This window comes from Cupressus sempervirens, chromosome 7, assembly GCF_028749045.1.
Source record: "Cupressus sempervirens isolate cs-2001-9-10 chromosome 7, ASM2874904v1, whole genome shotgun sequence".
NCBI classification, from domain to species: domain Eukaryota; kingdom Viridiplantae; phylum Streptophyta; class Pinopsida; order Cupressales; family Cupressaceae; genus Cupressus; species Cupressus sempervirens.
Window position 1 is genome coordinate 490998283 of NC_143124.1, and position 25104 is coordinate 491023386.

General features: G+C 36.4%; 1 protein-coding gene across 2 annotated transcripts in view; it reads right to left on the minus strand.

Moving 5' to 3' along the window:
• TAP38 (thylakoid-associated phosphatase 38) overlaps positions 1-25104 on the minus strand; it is a 128050-nt gene that overhangs the window by 59760 nt on the left and 43186 nt on the right. The window contains exons 5-6 of one of the 2 annotated variants that reach the window (XM_089791768.1): positions 2918-2991; positions 2753-2806 (exon numbers count right to left, since the gene is read on the minus strand). In XM_089791768.1, the coding sequence (XP_089647894.1) occupies positions 2753-2806; positions 2918-2991 (128 nt within the window). Of the gene's footprint in view, positions 1-2752; positions 2807-2911; positions 2992-25104 lie in introns of both variants that reach the window. The other variant, XM_089791767.1, reaches the window with a different exon arrangement.

The window sequence follows — 25104 nt, forward strand, 5'->3', positions numbered from 1 at the left end:
CATGGTAAGTAAATGTCTTGGAAACACTCTCAAGACCAAAAGGCCAAAGATTGAAATTCTGCTAAACATCAATGAAGATACAGGACAATGGGTTGCAAAGGTAATGAAGCCAACAGCTAAGAAAAGTACAGACAAAATACAGCCCCAAGACTATGTGGCAAAGAAGATTATCCTTGGTCCTACTTCCAAAGCCCCTGATATCAAAATATGGAATGTAGGGAACACCAAAATTTCCCAACGGATATGGAAGGATCAAAGAGATAAACAAGAATTAAAACAATCAATGCGGAAAATGGTTGAGTACATTCATAAGCTTTAGATTCCACATGTAGAAGCCTTGCTGAATGCCATTACGGTTATTGATGTTGAGTCTCCCTTGAACAAGAGCTTCATCACACAGGTTACAAGAGATCGCTCCATCGCTCAAGCTTATGGTGAGTGGTTGAACGCTATGTATGCTTAGGCAACTAATTATTTTTCCCATCTTACCAGTACCAGTGCAAGAGCAGATAAGTCAACGATAGCTTTAGAATCAAAAACAAATGCCTAGGATTCTAAGAAAATCAAATGGGATGAATATATCATCGATATTTCTTAAGTTCAAGAATATGGCATAGACAAATTTATGAATGAAGTCCCTGGAGCTAAGATCAATGTCGATTTTTTGTTCATTGCTCGAGCTAATATGGAGTGGAGGAACATAGTGATGGAACAGGGGTTAGAAGAGTGCTCCAAATTGCTTAAGGAGGTAGGATGCCTGAATGAGATCCTGATTGTTGACATAAAGTATATTGATGTTAAGATCATGGGAAATGAGGATCGAAGTGAAAAGCCCCCTAAGGAGGTGGAGACAACATTTTTCTCCAAATTTAAGCTATTGAAAGAAACAAGCAAAGTATTTGTTCACAATCTAACCATCGTTGCTAGGGAAAACTCTATGATGATTATCTGTACTGATCACCTAGAGGTACAAGACAAAAAACTGGATCATATATGCCGAATCATGAAAATGTGGAAGCTCCAATTGGAACAGCTAGGTGTCCCATAACAAAAGGAGTTGGTTGGTTTTCTTGCAGCACAAGGTTTGGAAAGAAAGTGGTGGCAGTTGTTCTGACACCCAGGAATCTCATGCCAATATCAATAGTATAGCTGGAGCTTAAAGGAGAAGTGAAGGGTCACCTGCATCTTTTTCTTTTTTTTTAAGTTATCTATGTTTTAAAAACTCTGTTGTTGGAAACATTCGAAATTCTGGAAGCAAGTTACTTTTTGAAGGAATTCGGAAAGCCCTGCATGGCTATATATGTAATATTCTAAGCGATCTTAAGGTTCAGCTCTTTGGACTTTGCACTGTCTTGCTTTTGCTAGTAGGTTTTTAGTTGTTGGACAGTGAAGTTAATGATAATAGAAGTGATCATTTGGTTATTTCTGGAGTATCTACTTGATAATCGTGTGGTTATCTTGTTGGTGGTGAAATTCCTATGAAATTCATTTCCATATGGATATTGTTTCATTAATGGTGTCGTAGTTCTTTTCCTTTTGTTGGTTTGATGAGCTTGATCATAGTTCTGAATTTTTGAAGATTGTATGTCATGTGGCATATATCTAATAGTGTGATTACTCAAATCTACAACATTCTTTTATGGTTATGAAGGGATGTTTACATCTTTCCTTAAGTTCTTTCAGGTCAAAAGAATGGCAATGAAATTCATTTATAATAAGAGTTGTATTGCAAATTATTGTAGAAGGGAGTTGTGCCTTTGAAACATAGAGAGTCTTTGCAGTTCATCAAGACTCATTTGTGGTGAAAGTAGGTTTTTCTTGTTAACATAAACTTAAACAACTGGGGGGGAAACCATTCACTAACAAAGTATAAAGTGAAAGCCTTTGTTCCACCCTTTGCAAGTAGGTATGGTGGACCACCCTCTGCGAGTAGGCATAGTGGAAATGCATTCTTCTCTGGGAGGAATCTGAGGTGAAAGCCCTTGTTCCACCATTTGCGATTAGGTATCGTGGACCACTCTCTGTGAGTAGGCATTGTGGAAGTCACATGTGACTCCGTGGCTTTAATTATATGTGCTTGTTAAGTAATTATAATAAATTATGTTATGTTGAGATAACATGTGTTTATGAGAATCTATGTGATGAGAATTTATCATTGACATCTTTTGTTGCAGCTGTGTGCCCACCGTACTAAAGATCTCTCTCTTGCTAAGAGGGAGTGTTGAAGATTGTAGCTGAGATAGAGATCTTTATCTATGATTTTGCTCTATGTTGAGAATGAGATAATGCCTATATATCGTGTTTACAGCTGGAAAAGATATTTAAGATATTAATTTGAAATAATATTATATGGAGAAACATGTGCCATGCATCATGGGAAGAGGCATGCATTTGAAAATGTGAAAAGACTTGTTTTTAGAAATTGAAGAGACCAAGCGTGAGATAAAGAGTCTCTCAATTCTCTCAATTCTTTATATATAGTGTATTCAAAGGACAGCATTGTACATGAATATTTTAATATTAATAAAAGCATATTTTTCTGGTGTGGCTGGGTTTTCCCCTTCTTGTGGAAGGGTTTTCCTAGGATAAAGTCATTATGTCTTTTATGCCAATTTTCTACCTTTCATATTGTTGCTTATCTATTTTAGTGGGCTAAACAATAACAGGTGGTATCTAAAAATTTACCAGCCTACAATTATGAAACAAAAACTTGCTTTCAAATCAAACAAATTACAGTTTAGAAAAAAATTACTTGGAAACAAATTTTTGAGACCATCTCCCGACTTGAAGACCTTCGTCCAGCATTCTGATGCACATAAGATACTATTGTTAGGATCCGGACTTTATTTTCTCCAAAAAAAAAAGTGTTAACCATAAATATTAACAAAAGACGATATCAAATAAAACCAACTCTTTCTTCTTTGTCTTGAATCGCATATCCCCAAATGCACGTGAGACAGAGATCTCCCCACAAATTCGACCATTAATAACCTGAAATAAAAATAAATAAGACCTGAATATAACGTGAGGTGGACGAGAAGCAACAAAGTTATTTCAACACCCAAAAAATTGATAATAAAAGTAATATTGGGCTTAGATGGAAAGATATGCATTGGTATGATAGGAGTTTGCTTGAGATTGCACAATTCTAAATCTATGACTAGTACATTAGTTTCCAAATCAAAGATGATATCATGCATTCATAGTACATATAACTGGCACCTTGAGTATAATAATACTGATAAAGTAGAATATGCTTTTTAATTAATCAATAAGCACAAAACAATTGCTACCAGCACTACCACACAAAACAATCACTTTTACCATTAGCTTTTGAAATTTGTAGATCTTATGGTAAATGATTTCTCCTTCAATGTTTTTCCCCTTATGAATTCATGATACAACCACTATTTCTAAAAGTGGATTGATGAGAAACTTAACCCCCTAAACAACACCAGTCACCATGGACAAAAGCAACCAAAGTGGGTGAGATATGAAGAGACAATAAAGAATGACTTGTGTAGAAATAAAACACTAGATTGGATTTCGAACTCATTCTAGAACACCTATATGAAGCTGAAGCTATGCTCATAAACATGATTTTACACTTGTGTTCATGCCAACCCTATAATGTCCCTTTTTGCAAACATAAGTGATTGGTGTAGACCCTTAGCTAACCTTCATTCCTGTAGGCTATGTAGAAGGTAAAAAGGAAATGATTAATTGATTAAGTTGTCTAAATAAAATCACTTGTCAAGTTAAAATTTTAAGAAATAATATTTTATTAATTCTAAAGGTGTATAAAAAGGAGATTTAAGAAGAGAGTTCATTCTTGGTATTTTTCTTTGTAAAACCCTTGATGTGGAGATTGAGCAATTGTTCAGCTTCTGAACTAAGAAGAAAATCATATGGGAAGATTGGCTTTGAGGAAAAAATCCCCCCTAGCCAATTCACAGTGGATTCGTACAAGGTTCACAGGTGTGCATATATTCATGAAGATTGAGAAGATTTATATCAAAATGTCATTACCAAATTATTGGTCATTTCCAGTGAGTGAAAATTGAAGATTTCATTATAAATTATCTTTGACCACATATCTTGAATCAAATACTTTGTGGGTTCTGCTACATATTCAACTCGGGTATACCATTCATTGTAAATCCTACTTCATTGAGGAATCAAATAAAATAGAAAGGAGCCACAACTCATTCGCATCTTTTCTGCTGACTAGATGAGATTCATTGAGTGCTGATTGGATGCCATCCTTTGAGAGAAAAGGGGAAGGTTGAATCATACTTTAGAGCGGGGGCACATGACATACTAAGGATGGCAACAATGTCTTGAGAGAGGTTTGGGACCCCAAAATCTCCTATAGTAGCAGCCCGATAAACCTGTTAAACCCTCCTTATCACTTGCTACCCTTCTCTATGCTGGCTAGAGCTGTATGATAAGGTCAGAATATATGTCGACCAGCTTCAGTTTGCAGGAGTACATGAACATTTCAAACATCATTCTGATATACTATCATGCTTAGCAAAATTGATATGAGAATTTTTACCAGTTTTAATAATTTGTAAAAGAATTATCTTTAAATTTATCTGCATTGTATTACAGAAGTTACATCGAATATGAATTTGAGTATTCATGTGATTAAATGAATGCCTGACAGCAGCATTTATATGTTTGGTAAGTTAAAAGTATTACTTCTCAGACTTCATTAGTCGGTATTTTATCAATAGCTGTCAAAAAACACAAAAAAAGAATTACCCACTCCTCTGCTGAAGTTGGTGTTTATAAAGCAATTTTAACAGTCTCCAATTATTTATGGTAGGCTTTGAATTAAGGCTACACAAACTGACAAGGCTATGCAGACTGACCTAAGTTTACACCCACCAGACAATTACATGTCTAAATATTCCGTCGTTGACTCTCACTTCCCAATCAGTCTACCTCAAGTATCTATACATACAATAAAAAAATTATGTTTGTGACTTACAAGACTGGTTTAAGAATGACTTAAAGTAAGATTCTCATTTAATCCTTTTGTACAACACTGATCTGTAATATTATGTTAGCCAAAAGAATTTAAATCTTGAATGTCATAGTGGAAGTGTTTGTATATAACAAATGATACAATAAAGAGGCTGGTAACACAACCCCTAGTTGTTCTATCTTGGAGTTTTTCTATATTTAATTTTATATGCTGCAATGATGCAGCTCACTTGTGAGATACGTTGCAACCCTATTTTTGCTTAAATAAAAAATATTCTTTATAGCCATTGAGAACTTCATGTGAAGTGAGTTGATTTGGTTAAATTAGTTAATCGTTATGGTTCATGTGAAATGGAAGTGTTGGTTATTCATTATAAATTCATGGGATTTGGAATAATGGTTAATCATTTTAATGCTATATGAATTGAAAATGGATAGCTAATATGAATAGTTTTTTATAGTGTTTGATTTGATTAAATGATAAGAAATATGTTATTACCATGGTAAATTTCTTTTGCAGGGATGTGACGAAGGGGGGGAAGCATTGCTAGAAAAGGAAAGGGTATGAAGGCATCACCTACAATTGAGCTAACATGTATGGGTCCCAAACCACCTTGGTCGAGGGAAAAACGGACTAGGCAAGCAAGGGGATACCAAGTGATCACTATGAGCTAAATTGGGCAGCGCATTTAATGAGATGATAAAATAATTAAATGGAACAAATTGTTATATATATATATAGGTATGAGCTCAGAGCTTCCGGTGATAACTAGCATGTCTTAATATAATGATACCCATGGTACCTACATATACTTGTACATGTATATGCATATATATGTATATGTGTGTAAATTCAAACCAAACATACATGAGCCTATATGCCCACTTAAAATAAGATGTATACCCAAGATACATATGCTTAGAATATCACATATACATACACACACACACACACTTGTGTACATGCATATACAAGTATGTGTAGATATAGGATGGTATGCTTATATTAACACTGAGAATCAAATTATTATTCCCAGCCCTTTGAAAATGTTTTAATATTATTAACTCATATCATCGGCCTTCTATATTATTTTCCAAGTGGCCTATCTATTATATTAGCCTTTTATCTTATCGCTCTTTGGGTGACTCTTGAGTGTAACTCATGAAGTTGTTAGCTTTCTTTATCTTGCTCGTAACCAAGCATGCTCACGAGAAAAAGAAGACAATCTCTTTTATGTGATTCATTATATATCAATGGGGGCGTTCACATATGCTATCTTTTTGGCTATTTCTTTTACCATCTGCACACTTAATTCATCGTCACATGCTCCATATTTTCAATAGCATTTCCATATTACTCTACTGTGATTTGCACATGTAGTGTCGTGCACCATATTTGCCATAGCATTTTCCATATTATACAAAGCTCTCTATAGCAAACTGCACATTCATTGTCATGTTCTAAATTCCACATTGGTATTAGCATTTCATATCTCATTGGCTCTGTTCTTAGATTGTACCTACAATGTCATGGGTCCATACCTGTGATTTCTTATAGAATCAGTTGGCTCCTTAACCATAATTCATGTGTACCAGTGTTTGCTAGAATCTACAAGTGTGGAACCATACCAGGTATTCTAGTTTTCACTAGCATTTGAGGGTGATAACACCTCTATTAGGTCATGCATTCTTTCTACGTTTTTCTTTTCCATTTTTGTTATATTAAAAGGCTCTGAAAATTATAGATTGGAATTCTGAAAGATACATTGATATTATAGATCGAGCAAGACGGACTAGCTCTGAAATGAATGCCTTGTTTACATAAATTTATTTGCATAAAACATGCATAACGACCAAAGTTATCAATTGCTTACTGTTATGATTGTTCTTTCAGAACTTAAATTAAAATTGGAAGGATCTCCAACCCCATGCAATACTTATATAGCGGCATCTTCAATATTCCTCTGAGATAAGAGAAGACACTCTCAGTAAGTTAAGGAAACTGATAAGAAATAACATGAAATCATTATGTAAATATATGCCATAAGCCCAGGTTGGGCAGAAAGTAATTGACTATGATAAATAGTGATTGTTAAAGGATGTCGACAGCCATACTAAAATTCATCAAGGATGACAAACAAGGTCGAGATGAAGAGTGTGGGCTGATAATAGATGAATAATGAGTTATACCTGCAAGATAAGAAGATGTAATCAAAATCAAATCAAATAAACAGTTAATGAACTTAAACAAGTATTATAGACTGAGTCAGCTCATTGTGATCAACTGGTAATAATCTTGTTGTTAAGTCAAGCGATGGGTAACTGGGCACATAGTGTCCATTTAAATCTTTTGGCCAAGGTAGGTTTAGTGGCATGCTTGCTGTTGTAATCACTAGAGGTCAGGGTTGCTAGCAACTGGATAGATGGGTTAATGGGAAAGACTCCATAGCCTAGTTGGTTGCCTAGCCGACCCTCTAACACTAGAATGCTCGGTGGTAGGACAAGGGAGTCCCATGCCTAATCTCGGGTAGGGAGGGCCTTTCTCAGTTAAGATTGTGTGGGGATACTTAAGGGTCCATGGTTGGGAGGTTAAGCCCCTAACAATGCTTTTCCTCTCCACCAGATGCCAAGACTTGCACAAACACAGAAATATGATTTGCATTCAAGTTATCTTTTTTTTAACGGGTACAATACTTTTATGTATTTACTCTTTCAATTTAAATATATGTTAGTTGGTTAATATTGTTAGATCAGTTACTCTCTTTCAATAGACTAGGACTCAGTTAATCTATTATAACTGTCAATCCCTTTCATTTGAATACATAGAACAAATGTTATAATTGTTTTCAAGTTAATATGAAAGATATTGTTCATTTTGTATATAATTAATTGTTTATTTAGAAATGGGAAAAATTAGTATCATACATATGGTATTAGAGCTCTGGGTTCGACACTGAACCTTGGGCTCATCATTGTCTTGCTTAGAAAACTGAAAATGTAATGTTAAAATGGAAATGCACACCCGAATTACTCCTCAAAAGAAATCCAGCCATCCTATATTCTTCTTTCTAATTAAGAACATGCCAAAATTGGATAACTCCTATTGTGTTGCACCCAAGGATGATGAAACTCTAGCTCATGCTTTTCTTCAAATCAAGAAGGAACGAGTCAAGTGGACTCCTACCAAAAAGCAAATACGAGAAACAAACTTATTCAAGCATGGAATGCCAAACAAACGAATCCCCTTATGATCTATCCTATACCTTGTAAAGGGAAGGAAAAGCCCAAGGAAGGAATGGACAGGATACCCAGGAATTGGATGTCCATTTTCCTTAAGATATTTTGATAAAGTATTTCTATGTGCCCTCAGAAGAGGGAGGAACTTTGTAAATAAATATGGTTGCAATGGCAACAGATCTCTATTTTTGTTTATTGAAGACTAATGAGAACAAGTGGCATTTTGTATTAAACTTATTTTGAGTAAACAATTGTGTCTTCTCTCTTCCTGAGCATATGTATGAAAATATAATATTGATAAAAGAACCAATTGTATATTTCAAGAAACAAACACTATGGAAAATAACTGAGACAATATAGAGAATGAGATATCCGATGTGACCATTCCTCAAAATTCCATCCCTCAAAATTTCATTCCTCAAAATCCCATGGACTTGGTGGTCCAAGTCTTGTGGGACACTCAAACTAGGATGGAAAACATGGAGAAAAGAATGAATTGTTTGGAAGCTCAATTTGGGCAAGGACAGGAGGATACTCACTCCTCCCCTCCTCCTAGAACAAAGCAAGAGTTATCTAATCACACTGCACACGAAACTAAACCTCCTAAAACACCATTTGAAAACCAAAAGAGATAGGAGATAGTCAGTCATCTGTCTACTAACATTAAGAAGATTAAACCCCATAGATTTTTCAAATCTGAATCTGGTGAAGCCGTTGAGGCTTGGTTAACAAAACTGGAACAATATTTTGAGATCAGAAGTTTGTCTGACCCTCTAAGGCGGTTTGGGGAATCTACCACCTTTCTAGGGAAGCAGCTATTTGGTGGGGAAACACCAAGATGAAATTGAACATCAAGATTGTTGACATCACCTGGGACAAATTTGTTACCATCTTCAAGAACTGATGGCCACCCCAAAGCTTTTTGATTAGAAGTTTTTAGACTTTATGAGCCTCAAGCAAGGGGACCTAATAGTTGTAAGCATTGAGTGCATATTGCATTTATGAATAAACTATCTTTTCTGTGTTATATCTTGCTATACTACATGCCATAAGTATCCTTTTACCCTGTACAGTAAAAATTTGGTGTCGTTGCCAGTCGAACCTGGAACGAAGGAAGTGTTATGAAGATTAATGTTGAATTTGCTTAACAAAGATAGGAATAAGATAAAAGATAAGGATGAAATACGCACAGCACAGGAAGTTTTAATTTTAGCACAACAGGCGGAGCACAGACAGAAGTTTCAGTAGATTACCGACGGATACTGAGGGGCTGAAGGAGCACAGACAGAGGGAGTGCATTCACCTAGCAGACTGAGGAGTGCCGAGGAATTGCTAGAAGAGACTTGACAGTGATTGAATTTGGTGGAAGAGACAAGGGAAGAGTTCCTTAACTTGTATATACCGAGGGTAGAGAATCTGAACGAAAGGGAAATAACTCGCACGGTTCGAAGTGTCGAAGGAGCACGAGCGTAGAGTGAACTCTTCGTTCCTGATACACCCGACGAACGGATACAGGTAGAGAATAAAACAACTTCACTTGAGGAAAATCTTTTCTCACCACGTAACACAATTGTTGGAAGTAGGGCAGTTGTCTGAAGCAGTGCGGTTGTGCAGAATAGCGCGGGTGCTCAAAACAACGCGGGTACTTAGAACAACACAAGTACACAGCAAGTACCACAGAATCAAAAGAAAGTAGCAATGGCAGGACCAAAGGAGAAATTGCCGAAGTTTAATGGTGATGGGACAACAGATCTAATCAAACATTGCACGACGTGTGATACAATATGGACTGCAAATGGTGTAACAGATGAGGATGATTCGGTTGGGCAGTTTCTAGCAACCCTGCAAGGTGTAGCAATTGATTAGTTTGCGAATGTCAATCCTCATAAATTAACTACATGGGCAAATGCCAGGAAGGAGTTCATAGCAAAGTTCTGACTGCTAAGGGACAATAATGAAATCATAGCAAAAATATAGAGCACAAAGAAGGAAAAGAACGAAACAATCCGTGTCTATGCAAGAAGGCTAAAAGAGTTGGTGAGGAAGATGGAGAGCCCACCAAGTGACGGATTAAAGAAACGATGGTTCGTTGAGGGGCTACGACCAGCTTTGAAGAAGAAAATGAAGATTGTACCTCCACCATCATATGCAAATGCGTATAATCAAGCGATGGATCTGGTGAGAGAACAAAAAACAAGCAAGAAGAAGAAGCACAAATGGTCGGACTCAGACGATTCATCGTCCGAGAGTAGCAATAGAGACAAAGAATCAAGAAAGAAAGTTTAAGCGTTGCAGAAGGATATGCTACGGATGATGAAAGAATTTAAAAATCTGAAAAAGAATCCTGACTCGGTAAAGGGGGAATTGTGGTGTATGGACTGTAAGGAGGAAGGCCACACAAAGGGCTCCTGCCTGAAAAAACAATTTTGTGATATTTGCCAGATTGTGGGAGATTCCATAAAGGAATGCCCATTCAATATGAAGTCAAAGGGACACTAGCAAGTGTTATTGATGCAGGAAGTGTCCATCGGAACAAACACGAACAACGATGCAACCTCAGAGGATATCGCAATAATAACCGGCGTGGAAGGGATGGTAATAATAATAACAATAATAACAATGGAGGTTGGAGTCGGATACAATATGACTTGAGTGGACAGTCGATGACACAGTGTCATGCATGCAACCTTTGGGGGCACTTCGCCAGAGATTGTACCACGAAGGAGACGTCGCAATTGTTATGCAAATGGTGTGGCTCAGGAGACCACAAAGATTCGAAATGACTAAAGCAGGGGTAAATTTGTTAAGCATCAAAACATGTGATGAGGAAACACTAGCCATTACGCGTGAGCAAGCAAAGAAGGCAAAATACCCTAATGCAGAGGAAGAAAAGAAGAGGTTGCAACAAGCACAAGTGGAGTTGGGAAAATAGATGGAAACAAGGAAGCTGCAAGCAAAAGACACTGTCGATACCTCAAAGAGGTACCTAGCTGAACAAAACATGATAAGGTAGGTAATGCAAATAGAAGTTCTTATAAAATTAAATGACCTTATAATGCCTCAGTCACGGATGGCGATTTTGAATGACACCACTCCCAAAAGCAATGGAGGAAACAGGAAAGGATGGTAGCAGAACGACTGCAGCAAAGCCAATGCTACTAACACTCACGACAGGAAAGCATCTGGCAGTAGTAGAGATGGGTATCCTAGGAACTGTACTTATAGACACAATTGTGGATGGAGGGTCAAGCATAAACATGTTACCAGAGGATATATGGAAAAAGTTAGGACAACCTATGTTGTGGCCACCTACATTTCAGTTACTCATTGCAGATCAGCACGGAATCAAGTCGTCAGGAACCCTGATGATGCAACCGGTAACTATTGGAATGCAACCATTTCTATTAGATTTCATGGTCATTCTGCTAAAAAGAGAAGGCTATGACGCTATCCTTGGATGGGGTTGGTTGGTGCAAGCAAAAGTGAAACATGATTGGAAATGAAATACCCTATCCATGGAACGTGGAGGCCAAAGATTTATAATTGACCTGCACACATAGATGATAGGTGAGGAAGTAGTGTTGTCAGATTCTGAAGGCGAAGGTGGAGGGGATGATGAGGGGAAGAAGAGAATGGAACCTAATGAAGAGGGAGTATTGAGACTAGGAGGGTCAAACAATGACGACTTGGACTCAGTTAACGGCCTACTCCATTGGCAAATGGAGGACTACAAGCTCTTTCTGGGCTATAATATGTTAAGGGTCGATGAAGGTAATAAAGGAGAGGAAAATGAATGTCCGAAGGAATACAAAGAAATAGGAAAGGCAGTTAAAGTTGAAGTTGAAGGAAAGAACATATCGTATGAACCAAGCAAAAGGAAAGATTCCACTGTACGGTACACAATAAACGAACCACGTAGAAAGAAAAGGTTACACCGCACCACAGATTTAGTAGAAAGGTACTGGCAGCAAGGAAAACACATCATATAGTCGGCAATCAAGAATACAGTTATTGACGACAAGGAGTGGCAACCGACGAAATTCATGGTATCAAGTTCGAGGATTGCGAACGAAAACAAGCCAAGAGATATGGAAACCTGAGGGAAAGACTGTATAATTTAAATAAACTTGATGAGTGAAGACTACAAGCACAATGGGTCACAAAGGTTACACAGAATAGGCATAAGGTACGTTATGACAAGCACTTGAACAGATTTCAATGAGGCCAGTTAGTTTTAAAGTATAATGGGCGTAATGAGATTAGACCAGGCAAATTTAAAATTAAATGGGTGGGACCGAAGTTGGCGATAATGAACCAATCAAATTATGGACATTGGATGTGAAGGAGGTGCCTGATGCAGTGAATGGATCAAAATTGAAAATCTACCATGAAAGAAATAACGCGCCTCCTCCACGGACGAACAACGGAAAGACAGTATAAAAATAGTAATTATTAATGTATATATGTAGAAGTAAATGTAAATAATAATAAAGAATGTGAAATTGTAATTTGTTAGTAGAGCAGTGATAAAAGAATAAACTGCAGGCTATATAATGCACCATATAGTTGAAAGACCTGTCTGCAAGGGATAACAAGGAAGCCGTATGGATGTACAAACTGGGAAGTCGTATGATCATACCACCATACGCAAGAAAAAAAGCATTAAAGAAGCACTCGGAATAACCACCGTATGGAAGAAAGAAAACATAAAGGGAGAAACAAACTGAAGGGCCGTACGAACATACGAGCTTAAGGAGTATGAAAAGGGAATGTAGTGGACCGTACAGACTTGTACAGATCGCAAGTGATTCACCATACGGCCAAGAAGAGGAATAGAAATCATGCAAGTGGTACACTGACACACCATACGGATGAGGAGATCACTTATAGGCAGAGGATAGAGACCATACGACCCGAAAGGAATGAAATAAATACTATACGACTGGGGAGTACGAATCAAGCATTGCAGATAAAGAACAGAGAGCACCGTACAGCCAGGGAAAAGGTCAGAGGAGATCACAAGTGATCACCATATGGCCAGACAGATAAGTAGATATCATACAGGTGGTACACTAACACCATACGGCACAAAGGCAGGAAAACAAGTACTGTACACTACTCCGTACCGCCTAGGAAGAGCACCGTATGGTCAAGCAGAAAGCTATAAAAAACAAAACATTATCATATGGCCATTGTTAGTGCATACTTTGGTGACCATACAGAATACTCTACGGAGGTAGTGCATTGTGGAGCCGTACATCTTACGGTATTGGCAACAAGGTTATCACATAACGAGAGGGACCAACACAAACAGAAGAACTTATACCAATTCACATGTAGAAACCATATGGTATTGGCAGCGAGGTTGTAACATAACAAAGAGACCACCGTATGGACATAGAAGAAGGGTGATAGGAGGTTCTAAAAAAAAAAAGTCAACAAATCAAAACAATTCACAATGAATAATGTATGATACTAAAGGGAAGAGAAAGACACAAAAAGGTAGTAAAACATTAGCGATTGGCAGAAAGAGTATGGGATCAGAAGAAAATCACAAAAGTGGTATGTTCCATGGACTTTTGTGTGGGTTTGAGAGTGCTAATTTGGTCTTGGCGGCGACCCTACCTTGTATCGTGACAGGTAGCACGCCTGGGGCAGAGCCCCAGGACCCTACTGCTAGACCCCCGGTCAGTTAAGTTATCAATCATGGGAAGTGTAACCAGTTGATTAGACCTGGAGCTACTACAGGCATGAAGTGTTTGTATGCCAAAGGTGGAGAAGGCACTAGAGAATCCTTTCGAGAGGGGTGCTACACTTTGAGGGACTCAGAGTAGGTGTTGGACATGAGGCTATCTTGGTGGATGCATAGAGAGCTCGGGAGGAGCCAATCATCTAGTTGGAGGCAGTAGAGTGACATTTGGCTCAGCGTACCCATGAGTCAGAAGTAGAACCAGAAGCAGAGAAGGCGACACAGGTGGCTATCAAGGTCAAATTGGCTAAGGAGATAGTATTGTGTTAGTAGAGGCTACAAATGCAACGTGTTTTAGAGACCAATTTGGTGCAGGCACGGGAGGAATGTGAATGTGATGTGATGGAAAAAGATCTATTCTATTTTGTTAATTTGTCTCAGTAATTTTGTAATTGTCGTCCGGAGATGACTTTACTTTTGGGGGGGGGGGGGGGTGATGTTGTCGGTAAATTCTATATTGTAGCCGACAGGTAGAATAGTATCCGAACAGACGCATGACGGTTGAGTCACCCCTTCAGGAAAGTATATACACCGTCCGGTAGGGACTTTTGGGACATTATCGGAAGAACCATAATCATTGTATTCATCTAAATCATATTGTAAGCATTGAGTGCATACTGCGTATACGAATAAAGTATCTATTTTATGTTATATCTTGCCATACTACATGCGATAAGTATCCTTTTACCCTGTACAGTAAACAATAGTGCATGGATATTGGGAAAAGTTCAGCTGACTACTGAAATATGTCCCTACCTATCGGCAAGATAGGATCCTCAAGATTAGGAAATTTGTCATGGCGCTGAATGACAGAACTTGGGGAGCTGTGGATGTGTTGGCTCCATGAACCATGGAAGAAGCCCTTGAAAGGGTCATTCGTCAAGAACACAAGGTTCAAAAGGATCATTCCATCTGGGACAAAAAAAGAAAGGTTAATTCGAACGCCACCAATTTTGAATCCGAGGCTCACAAAAGGAGCTTTGAAATTTTAAGTCCAACAAATCTAATTTCAAGGGGAATAATCGTAAAGAATCTAAAGAAAATTTCAGCGGTAACAATGGAAACAAGGGAAATGAGCAGAAGGGATTGGCCGAGGGTTGTTTCACATGTGGTGGAGACTACTACGCTGCCCAATTTCCTAATAAAGGCACCTCCAACCAGAAAGCACAACCTCCCTTACCTCCTTAGTGGGCCATTTTTCAATACAAGATTCATGTAGCCTTGGATAACTACCAAGAAGAGCAGTAGTTGGGCCCCATGGAAACCCCAAGTAAGATTTATGGAAACCCCGTCTCTATATTAATTGATACTGGAGCCACAAAATGTTTTACATCCCCAAGATTATTGAGTAGTTTTCTAAAAAGGATTGGATTTATCGACAAACCTTGGACTATTGAGTATGCAAACCAGTTAAAGGCTCGAGTAGATCAATGTTTGTTTGAGGCTCAAGTAGACTTCCTGAATTTCACTACAGAGATTAATTTGGATGTAGCACCTTTAGGGTCTTATGATATTATCATGGGAATAAATTGGCTCAGTGAGCACAAGGCAAAGAAAATTTGTCTTGCAAAGACAATGGAATGCCCAGATGGCCAAGGAAACCCTATGAACATTCAAGGAATAATGCATGAAGTAAAACCTCAACAGATTTCAGCTATGCAACTCAAGAGGTGTAGAAGAAAGGGGTAAGAAATCTTTGTCATAAGGATAGAATATCTGAATGAACCGCTAGAAACCACGTATCAGGATGATTACATTTTTTAAGATGGGGAGATTAGGGAAAAGACTGAAAGAATCCTTTGAAGAAAAACATATTTATCTTAAGAATTTTCATTATATATTCCTATAGGAATTGCTTGGCTTACCCCTTCTATGGTATTTGATTTTACCATAGACTTGGTACCTAGGGCATAACCCATATCAAGAGTGCCATATAGGATGACCACATCAAATTAATGGAATTACAAGTGCAGTTACAAGATTTATTGGATAAGAAACTCATCCAACCTAGTATCTCGCCTTAGGGAGCCCCAATGTTATTTGTCAAGAAAAAGGATCGAACTATGAGGCAATGCATAGACTACAGAATGCTTTACAAAGTCACCATCAAGAATAGATATTCACTTCCCAAGATTAATGATCTATTTGATCAAATGAGAGGAGCAACAGTGTTTTCCAAAATTGATCTTCAATCGGGTTACCACTAGCTTCGGATTAAAGAAGAAGATATTCACAAAACTGCTTTCAAAACCCACAATAGACACTATGAATTCGCAATATTACCCTTTGAACTGACTAACGCCCCTGTAGCTTTCATAAAATTCATGAATAGTATATTCTGGGATTGCTTGGACAAATTTGTGTTGGTTTTTATCGACGATATTTTCATCTTTCTTGGAATAAGGAGGAACACCAAAAACATCTTGAAATAGTTTTGTAGAGATTGTGCAAGTATAAGTTGTATGGGAAGTTAGAAGTGTTCTTTTTATCAGAAGGAAATTCAGTATTTGGGGCATGTTATTTCAGCTAAGGGAATAGCAATAGACCCCATCAAGATCAAGGCAATGAAAGAGTGGTCGATCCCTAGGAACGTGCTAGAGGTCAAAAGCTTCATGGGTTTAGCAGGGTTTTACTAGAATATTTGTTAGAAACTTCTTTAGGATAGCACATCCCATCACTAACCTACAAAGGAAAGGGAAAAAGTTTATCTAGTCCGAAAAATGCAAAACAGTGTTTGAACACTTAAAGCAGAAGCTAACCACTACGCCGATACGTAGAATGCCAAACCCTGAGGGTCACTTTGTGGTTATAACAGATGCATCGGGAAAAGGACTAGGGGGTGTCTTGATGCAAGAAGACCAAGTCATTGCTTAAGAATCCAAGAAGTTGAAAAATTATGCACCACGACTTAGAGTTAGCAACCATCGTCCATGCTCTATAGATGTGGAGAAATTATCTTATTAGGAAACCATTTGAGTTCAAATCCAACCATCATGGACTGAAGTACATATTCACCCAACTTAATCTTAATGCTCGCCAAAGGAGGTGGTTAGAGTTCGTAGAAGATTATGATTTTGAGATCATTTATATCAAGGGTAAGGCAAATAGAGTAGATGATGCCTTAAGCCGGTGTAGCAATAGAATAGTGATAATACCTTTATCAAGTCGTGCATTCTATCTACATTTTTCTTTGCCATTTTTGTTATATTAAAAGGCTCTAAAAATTCTAGATTGGAATTTTGAAAGAAACATTGATATTGTAGATAGAGCCAGATAGACTAGCTCTGAATTGAATGCCTTGTTTACATAAATTTATTTGCATAAAACATGCATAGTAAAAATTAAAGTTCTCTATTGCATACTATTATGATTGTTCTTTCAAAACTTCAATTAAAATTGGAAGGATCTCCAACCTTGTGCAATACTTATACAAGGGCATCTTCTATATGCCTCTAAGACAAGAGAAGGCACTCTCAGTGAGTTAAGGAAAGTGATAAGAAATAACATGAAATCATTATGTAAATATCTGTCATAAGCACAAGCTAGGCAGAAATTAATTGACTGTGATAAATAGTGATTGTTCAAGGATATAGACAACCATACTGAGATTCATCAAGGATGACCAGCAAGGTCAAGATGAAGAGAGTGGGCTGATAATAAATGAACAATGAATACCTGCAAGATAACAGGAAGTAATCAAATATAAAATGAACAGTTAATGAACTTAACAAATATTATAGACTGAGTCAGCTCATGGTGATCAAGTGGTACCAATCTCGTTAAGTCAAGTAGTGGGTGATTGGGCAATAGTGTCCATTTAAATCCCTAGCTAGGGTAGTTTTAGTGGGCATGCTTGCTTCTCTGATCATTAAAGGCCAGGATTTCTAGCAGTTCGATAGATGGGTTAATGAGAAGGAGTCCATAGCCTAGATGGCTGCCTAGCCAACGGTCTAACACCAAGATGCTCAGTGGCAGGATAGGGGTGTCCCATGCCTAATCCTAGGTAGGGAGGGCCTTTCTCAATTAAGATTGTGAGGGATACTAAAAGGTCTACGATTGGGAGGTTAAGCCACTGACAATGCTTCTCTCCACTAGATGCCAAAACTTGCACAAGATAGAGATATGATTTGCATTCAACTTATCTTCTTTTTAATGGGTACTTTACTTTTATGTATTTGCTCTTCTAGTTGAACATATGTTAGTTGGTTAATATTGTTAAATCAGTGACTCTCTTTCAATGGACTAGGACTCAGTTAATCTGTTATAACTATTGATCCCTTTCATTTGAATATGTAAAGTAGTTGTTATAACTATTTTCATGTGAATATGAAAGATATTGTTTATTTTATTTATAATTAATTATTTATTTAGAAATAGGAAAAAATAGTATGTTATCAGAAACAAATGTAATCACTATTATGATGATAAGAATGTCTACATGAAGGAAGAAAACTCAAAACTCTAACATTTTATCTCCTTTGGTACTTAATTATCAGATTTAATCTAGGAAGTCTAGTCCAACAAAAGTTTGAACTAATCTATGGTCTGGCAATGCTTTGCTTGAGGATCCAAACAAGGTACGGGCCAAAGGTAACCGGTTTGATCCAGCTGGACTAGAGTTTGGACCCAAGCGGACCCAAGCAGAGCAGGCTGGTTGTAACAACCCTATCAAAATAAAACCAAATCAACTGCGCTTTCGGCTGGATCAAACCAATCCTAAAGAAAACTAATAAACGACTTATTAATAATATCTACAAAGTATATATAATGATATAATTATAACATTATAATCACATCACACAAAATATTATAAAGAGGAAAGGGAGTAGCTACACAATAGTTTAAATGCTAAGGGTCATGAGGTGTGATGCACCGTATTCATAAATCATTAATAGTTAATAGTTAATAATTATTAAATGAATGAGTTAGAATTATCTATATGACTAACTAGTACGATATGAAAGAATAAACATCGACAATATTATAGATTATTAATAAATATATTACCTATATTTTATTAAAATATTGTGATGATATAATATTATAATGAATGAACATTATAATATTATAATATACGTAAATCTATTATAACCATATACTATATAATGTATTTTACTTGTTCATCATATTTGCCTTGTATTCAATATGTTGAATTAAAATAATAATATGATATATACATTTTAGGATATAAATCAAAAGTAATTATAAATTAATCTATTATTAAATATAAATATTAGATTAACAATATTTATACCAAAAATCATGAGCACTTGCCTCCAAATGACATACCACTTTGGAAATAGCAATATAAAGGTTCCATCTTTTGAATAAGAAAAGGATATAGGAAGAAAATTACATATTAAAATACAGGATCAAAAACCTAAATGTTAAGCACTGAGATGGGGACATTACACTAGACCAACAACAACCTTTGCCAAGCCTGCTTGGTAAAGGGACACCTAGCCACCTAAAATTTGCAATTTTATTTCATTTTTCACATCCACAACCCTAAAAAATGGATTCCACAGGACTTATGTTGGCTTTTATCTTCATTTGGTGTGCAAATAGATCATTTTCTCTTGAGGTGGAGTACATAGGTGGTTGAGCAAGAGTTTGGTTGTGCAAGGAGTTGGAAGATTCATTTGTGAATCTTCATCAAGTGTTTGTGGAATATGTTGATATTATAAGACCCCTTCCAAGAGGTGGTGCACTTCGTTAGAAATGTCAAGGTTGTGATAAAGAATGGAATAGTTAATATTATTAGGTGGTAGGTCATTTGTCTCGATTCCTTGGAAAAGAAGTCCTAAAATGTGGTGCAAGGCACCATCTTAGTCCATGTGTGTAAATGAAGGTCTTGTGTGGAATTTTAGGGTGTCTGAGTCTTATTTGGTCCAATAAGGTCATAATAGACCATTTAGAATGTATTTAGAATCATTTGGCTTCACAATTGCAAAAAATTGCAAAATCTTGTAGAAGTTGCTATATTGAAGTGTTGCAAAAATGCAAAATATGGAAAACCAACAGACATGTAGTTCAAATGTTTCTTGAAGTTGGTTTTAATAGTTGAGAAAAGATCTTAAAGGCTTTAAAAAGACCTAGTATGGCAGAGCCAAGGGTTGGTGTTTGATTTTGAAGATTGAAGCCACAATAAAATTGTGTTTTCCTTGCAATTTACTGGTAACTTTGTTGTTGCAGACCTTTGTACGGGTCTGTAATGTGCATTAATGATCTAAAAACTCTTGCATTCGATGGAGGCATGAATTAACTTCATTTTGGTTTTGGTTGTGCTATCATGAACTGTGAGAGATTTTTGAGGTCATTTTCTGGAAATGGTTCAGGCACCCAGATTTTGAGGCTTTGAACACAAAAATAATGCTTCGAGGCTCATTTTTGCCACTAGAGATTCCTCATATTGGGTGAAATGAGAGCTCTGAGACTGTACTTAAAGATCTTGTAACTTGTAGGAGTGGAAAGTGGTATATCTGGCCAAAAAGGCGATGCCCGAGTTGCGTTCCATGAGTTTTTGGCATGAAAGTGATGGCTAAGATTCAGAATTTGCATAAAATGCAATGGTCAAGGATGGGTGATGGTTTGGAGGGCAGACCCATTATGAAGTTGAAGTGTTGGTTGGCAGAGTAATGGCTTGGAATGCATAGTTCTACAAAACCCTCATTAAACTAGCCTTAAGTGGTCAAAACAAGGGTTTTGTGATTGGGTAACTTTGAAGGCATGTCTTTGCATTAAAATTGTTAATTTTGAATATTTGTAACCAGGTTAAGACCCTACAATGGATACTGAAGGTTGGTGAAGATTTTTGTTGGGTGTTTCTTTGGAAACGTGGCCCAATTAGGCCCAGGCATTGTGTTACCAGTGAATTATAGGGTCAAGTGTTCCAAAGAAACTATAATATCCCCATCTAGGTCTAGGCCCGTTATAACCAGAATGACCCATTTTTATATTCTTATGGCCTAAATCGAATGGACTAAGTTATAATATTTCCATTTCTATATCATTACATAGAGGATATCATTCATTTATTACACATGAAGTAATTGGATTCCTTAAATATGTATATTTTCTTAATATTAAGACTGATCTTACTAGAAATTTGAGAATAGAAGACATTGGAGGCAAACCGAAGCACTTCAAGACCATTTGATAAGTTCCCTCAAAGTTTATAGATCCAGGCCCTTATCTTGTCTTGGGACTGTGCCCTCAAGGCTAAAAGGGATGCTGATCCCTACCTTACATATATATATTTATTCTTTTATTATTATTAACAATTATATAATAGTAATATATATCTTACCATTAGAACTGATATTAATTCTATAACATAAATATATTAGCTGTTAATAGCATTCTGGTATAAAATCATCAGCATCAACTAATTAAATGCTGCCAGCAATACATATGATTCCATTTACCAATTCCTTTCATATATTCTCCCCTCTAGATCAATGAGGCCATTGGGAATTATAATGAATGCTTACTTATATCTTTTTTGTGGAATGATAAGATACGAAGTCCAAGGACATGTCTCTTTGTATTTCCCTTACCTTACAGCTAAATGCACCTCTTCCTTACATAATCTCTGTATTTCCAAAGTTTTGTACTAAGTTCCTCTTTCCATAAGTGATCGGTTTGGTATATAGCAAATCGCACCCTTCCATTATAATTAGTCTTCAAACTTGTAATTGCCATCAATGCATTACATTGTGTCCCTCTTAATTAGCCGATGCTTGATTATGAACGGCACTGAGAGGATTCAGAAGCTGACATTATTCATTAGTTGGTGCTAACTATTTTAATGATCGAGCAATATACAGATCATTTATTATTCATATTTATCAATTTTTAATACCTGGCATCACCACTGTCTTCCTGCATTTGATTAGTAACATCAGGTGCTATCTTTTGCCATATATATGTTCAGAATTAAATATATAACCGCTGTTCCAAAGGAATCTTCCTAATTCTGACTAAGCATCTTATTGTTCAATGCAAGAACAAGAAACCAAATCTGACGTTCTGGCATCGTCTGTGGGTTGTCCACTTAAGGCAATGACTTCCTTTAGGAGAAATGAAATTAGTTTTTAAAATTTTCATAAAAATATTTGATTGCTGAACTGTTACTGACAATCTGATACATTTTTTTCAAGCTAGTGGTTCCCAAATGATGTCTCAGGAAATATACATAGAGCTTATAAAAATAAAAACTTTTAATATCAGAGTATTGTTTTATTGACTACGCAATTGTTTAAACCTTTTGTAATGGTCTCTAATATCTTATCAGTTACATATGTATGCCTCTTTAGATACTTCAATATAATTAACATTTTGTCTCTTCAAAGTTTTACAAAATAATATTTATTTACTTTATATTTTAACTCTATTATTATTATTTATTAAATCTTCTTTCAGAAAGGGACGTCGCAGAATCCCTATCCTCATTTTAGGTATGTTTTGTAAATCCCAAAAGAGTATCCTAAACTGCTTTTGTCTTGTGGAGATCAGGCCTGCATCCAAAGTTATATCAGGATTTGTCATCTGTGAGGACTACTAGAATGAGCCTGTTTGTGTAGAGTGTCTATCAGTTTCAGAAACCAGTTATAGAGGGTCCTTGTTGCTTTGGCTAAGGGATATCCACTTGTTCTAAGGTGTCTCCCAGGTTGGAATGCAGAATGTGAAACATAAAATCATCATGGGGTTTGAAGGCCTTGTGTGAGCAAAGTTCCATTTGAAAGGATCTTTAATTTGTGTAGGGCAAGAATGGGATTAGTTAGTGTTAATGTGATTTTAGTGTTAGTCAGATAAACACTAAGTAGAGATGTGAATAATATATAATAAGAAGAATACCTTGTTATTATTTATAGAAATTGATATATATATAATGTTCAAATTCACATTTAATTAAATCTAATGGTATTATTATAAACCCTGACTGCCTTGTTACCATGGACCACTAAATCCAAATTGAGTTGGTTAAATCAGAGTAGCTATAAATCAAATCACCTACTGTTGTTATGTGTGACTGCAGTTTGCAGCAACTGTTGTTTGTGGTGGACCCACTGTCAAACATTCATTAGTTATCAGGGCTCTTTATTGGGTGACATGGAAGTCACATACCCAATGGTCGTGACTCCACATGGGAGATGCAACTCCCTGTCGTCATACATATGGACAGTGACTGCAGAATCAAAGCAGATCAAACAGGTTAATTGCTTCTGTCTTCCTGCAGTGACAACAAAGTATGGTGAGACCAGTAAATACATTGCAGACGAAGCGTATACATTGCAGACCAATACAAGTGTATAGCACAAGATGTATGAGTTATTATAAACAGAAAATCATATATATATATATATAACCTGATAATCGCAATATCAACATGGTATCAGACCAGGTCTGAAGAAAAGCTCAGATCAGATTTTTTTTATTGTTGAAAAATCCTTACACTGTTTCAAGATGGTAAATGACATTAGACTTGAAGATAGACTTGTAGGCGCTTCAGATTTTGAAGCTTGAAATTACGAATGATGCTAATTCTGAAAAAGCATGACCTAATAACTAAAGTAAATTCCCCTAAACCTAAGGAAGACAACGAAAAGAGTCAGTGGAAAAAAGACAACACCAGAGCAATGAAGTTATTGGTGGATGGAGTGAAAAATCATTTACTACCTATTATCACAAAGTTAGACTCTACATATGATATGTTAAAAGCCCTAGAAGACATGTTTGAAATTAACAACACTAGTAGGTGTCTTACTCTAAAGAATCAACTCGCTAATACAAAGATGAATAAAGAAGAGACCATCACCTCATACTTTATGAGGATAACTGAATTAAGAAACCAACCTTAACAATTGGTCACATCTATGATAGTAAGGAGTTAACTATGGTAACATTAAATGGACTCTCCATTTCATGGGAAAACTTTAGACAAGGAATATGTACTTGCTCCAAGCTCCCCAAATTCGACTGACTAAAAGATGACTGCATTTAAGAAGAGTGTAATCAGATATCTAGAGGAATCAGCATGAAATCCACAAATGAAGACATTCATATTCTCGCCACTAATTTGAGAAGGAAAAAGTACAAAAAATTTAACCAATCGCTAAAGAAACAGAAAGATTATTCTAGAATGCAATGTTTTAGATGGATAACTATGGTCATACTACTGCAAGATGTCCTAACAGACTCAAACATCTAGCTTCCTTCGCTAAAGTCAGTAATCCAAACTTGAATTCAAAGAAACTTGTATTCTAAAGAACATCAACATATTTCAAAATTTTGTGAAATTTTGGATTAAGAGGAGTTCGCGATTCTTTACCATCTGTACCAAGCCTCTTGCAAAATGAAGATGGAACACTTCCGAGGTAAACTTGGTATGTTGAAATTACTAAGAAGAGTCTCAGAATATTTGATTATTGTACTAATGAATTACTGATTAATAAATACTATTTCATATGGGCCCTGTGTGCATCATGAGGAAGTGAGGACATCCAAATGATTATCACTTGTATTTGCAGAAGTTATTGAAAGGTGATGATCTTACAATAACTTAATTTTCTATTATGATGGATATCTTATGATATCTAAGCATATCATGATAGATTACATCTTGCATGGTGGATTAAGTGCCTTAAACAAACCATGAATGTTCATATGGTAAGCATTATTGAGAATGAGTGTGCACATACCTTATGAACATTTTGAGTACTTAGTGAATGTTATGCAAACTGATGTTTAGGAGGCCATTATTCAGAGTACTTGGTGAATATCATGTCACTTGATGTTCAAGAGGCCATTACTCATGGTACTTGGTGAATATCTTGCAACTTGACATTCAAGAGGCTATTACTCAAAGAGTACTTGATGAATGTCATGTGACTTGACATTCAAGAGGCCATTACTCTTGTTATCATAAGATGATATCTAAATAGGGGATATCTTCTAATCAAAGATATTCTAAAAAATTTCTTTATGTAATATTACGTTGAGATAATATCTATTCTTATGTTTATTCTTGCTAAGTAAGAGGGAGTAATTAATGTGATTGTAGTGTTAGTCGGATAAACACTAAGTCGAAATGTGAAAAACATATAATAAGAATAATACCTTGT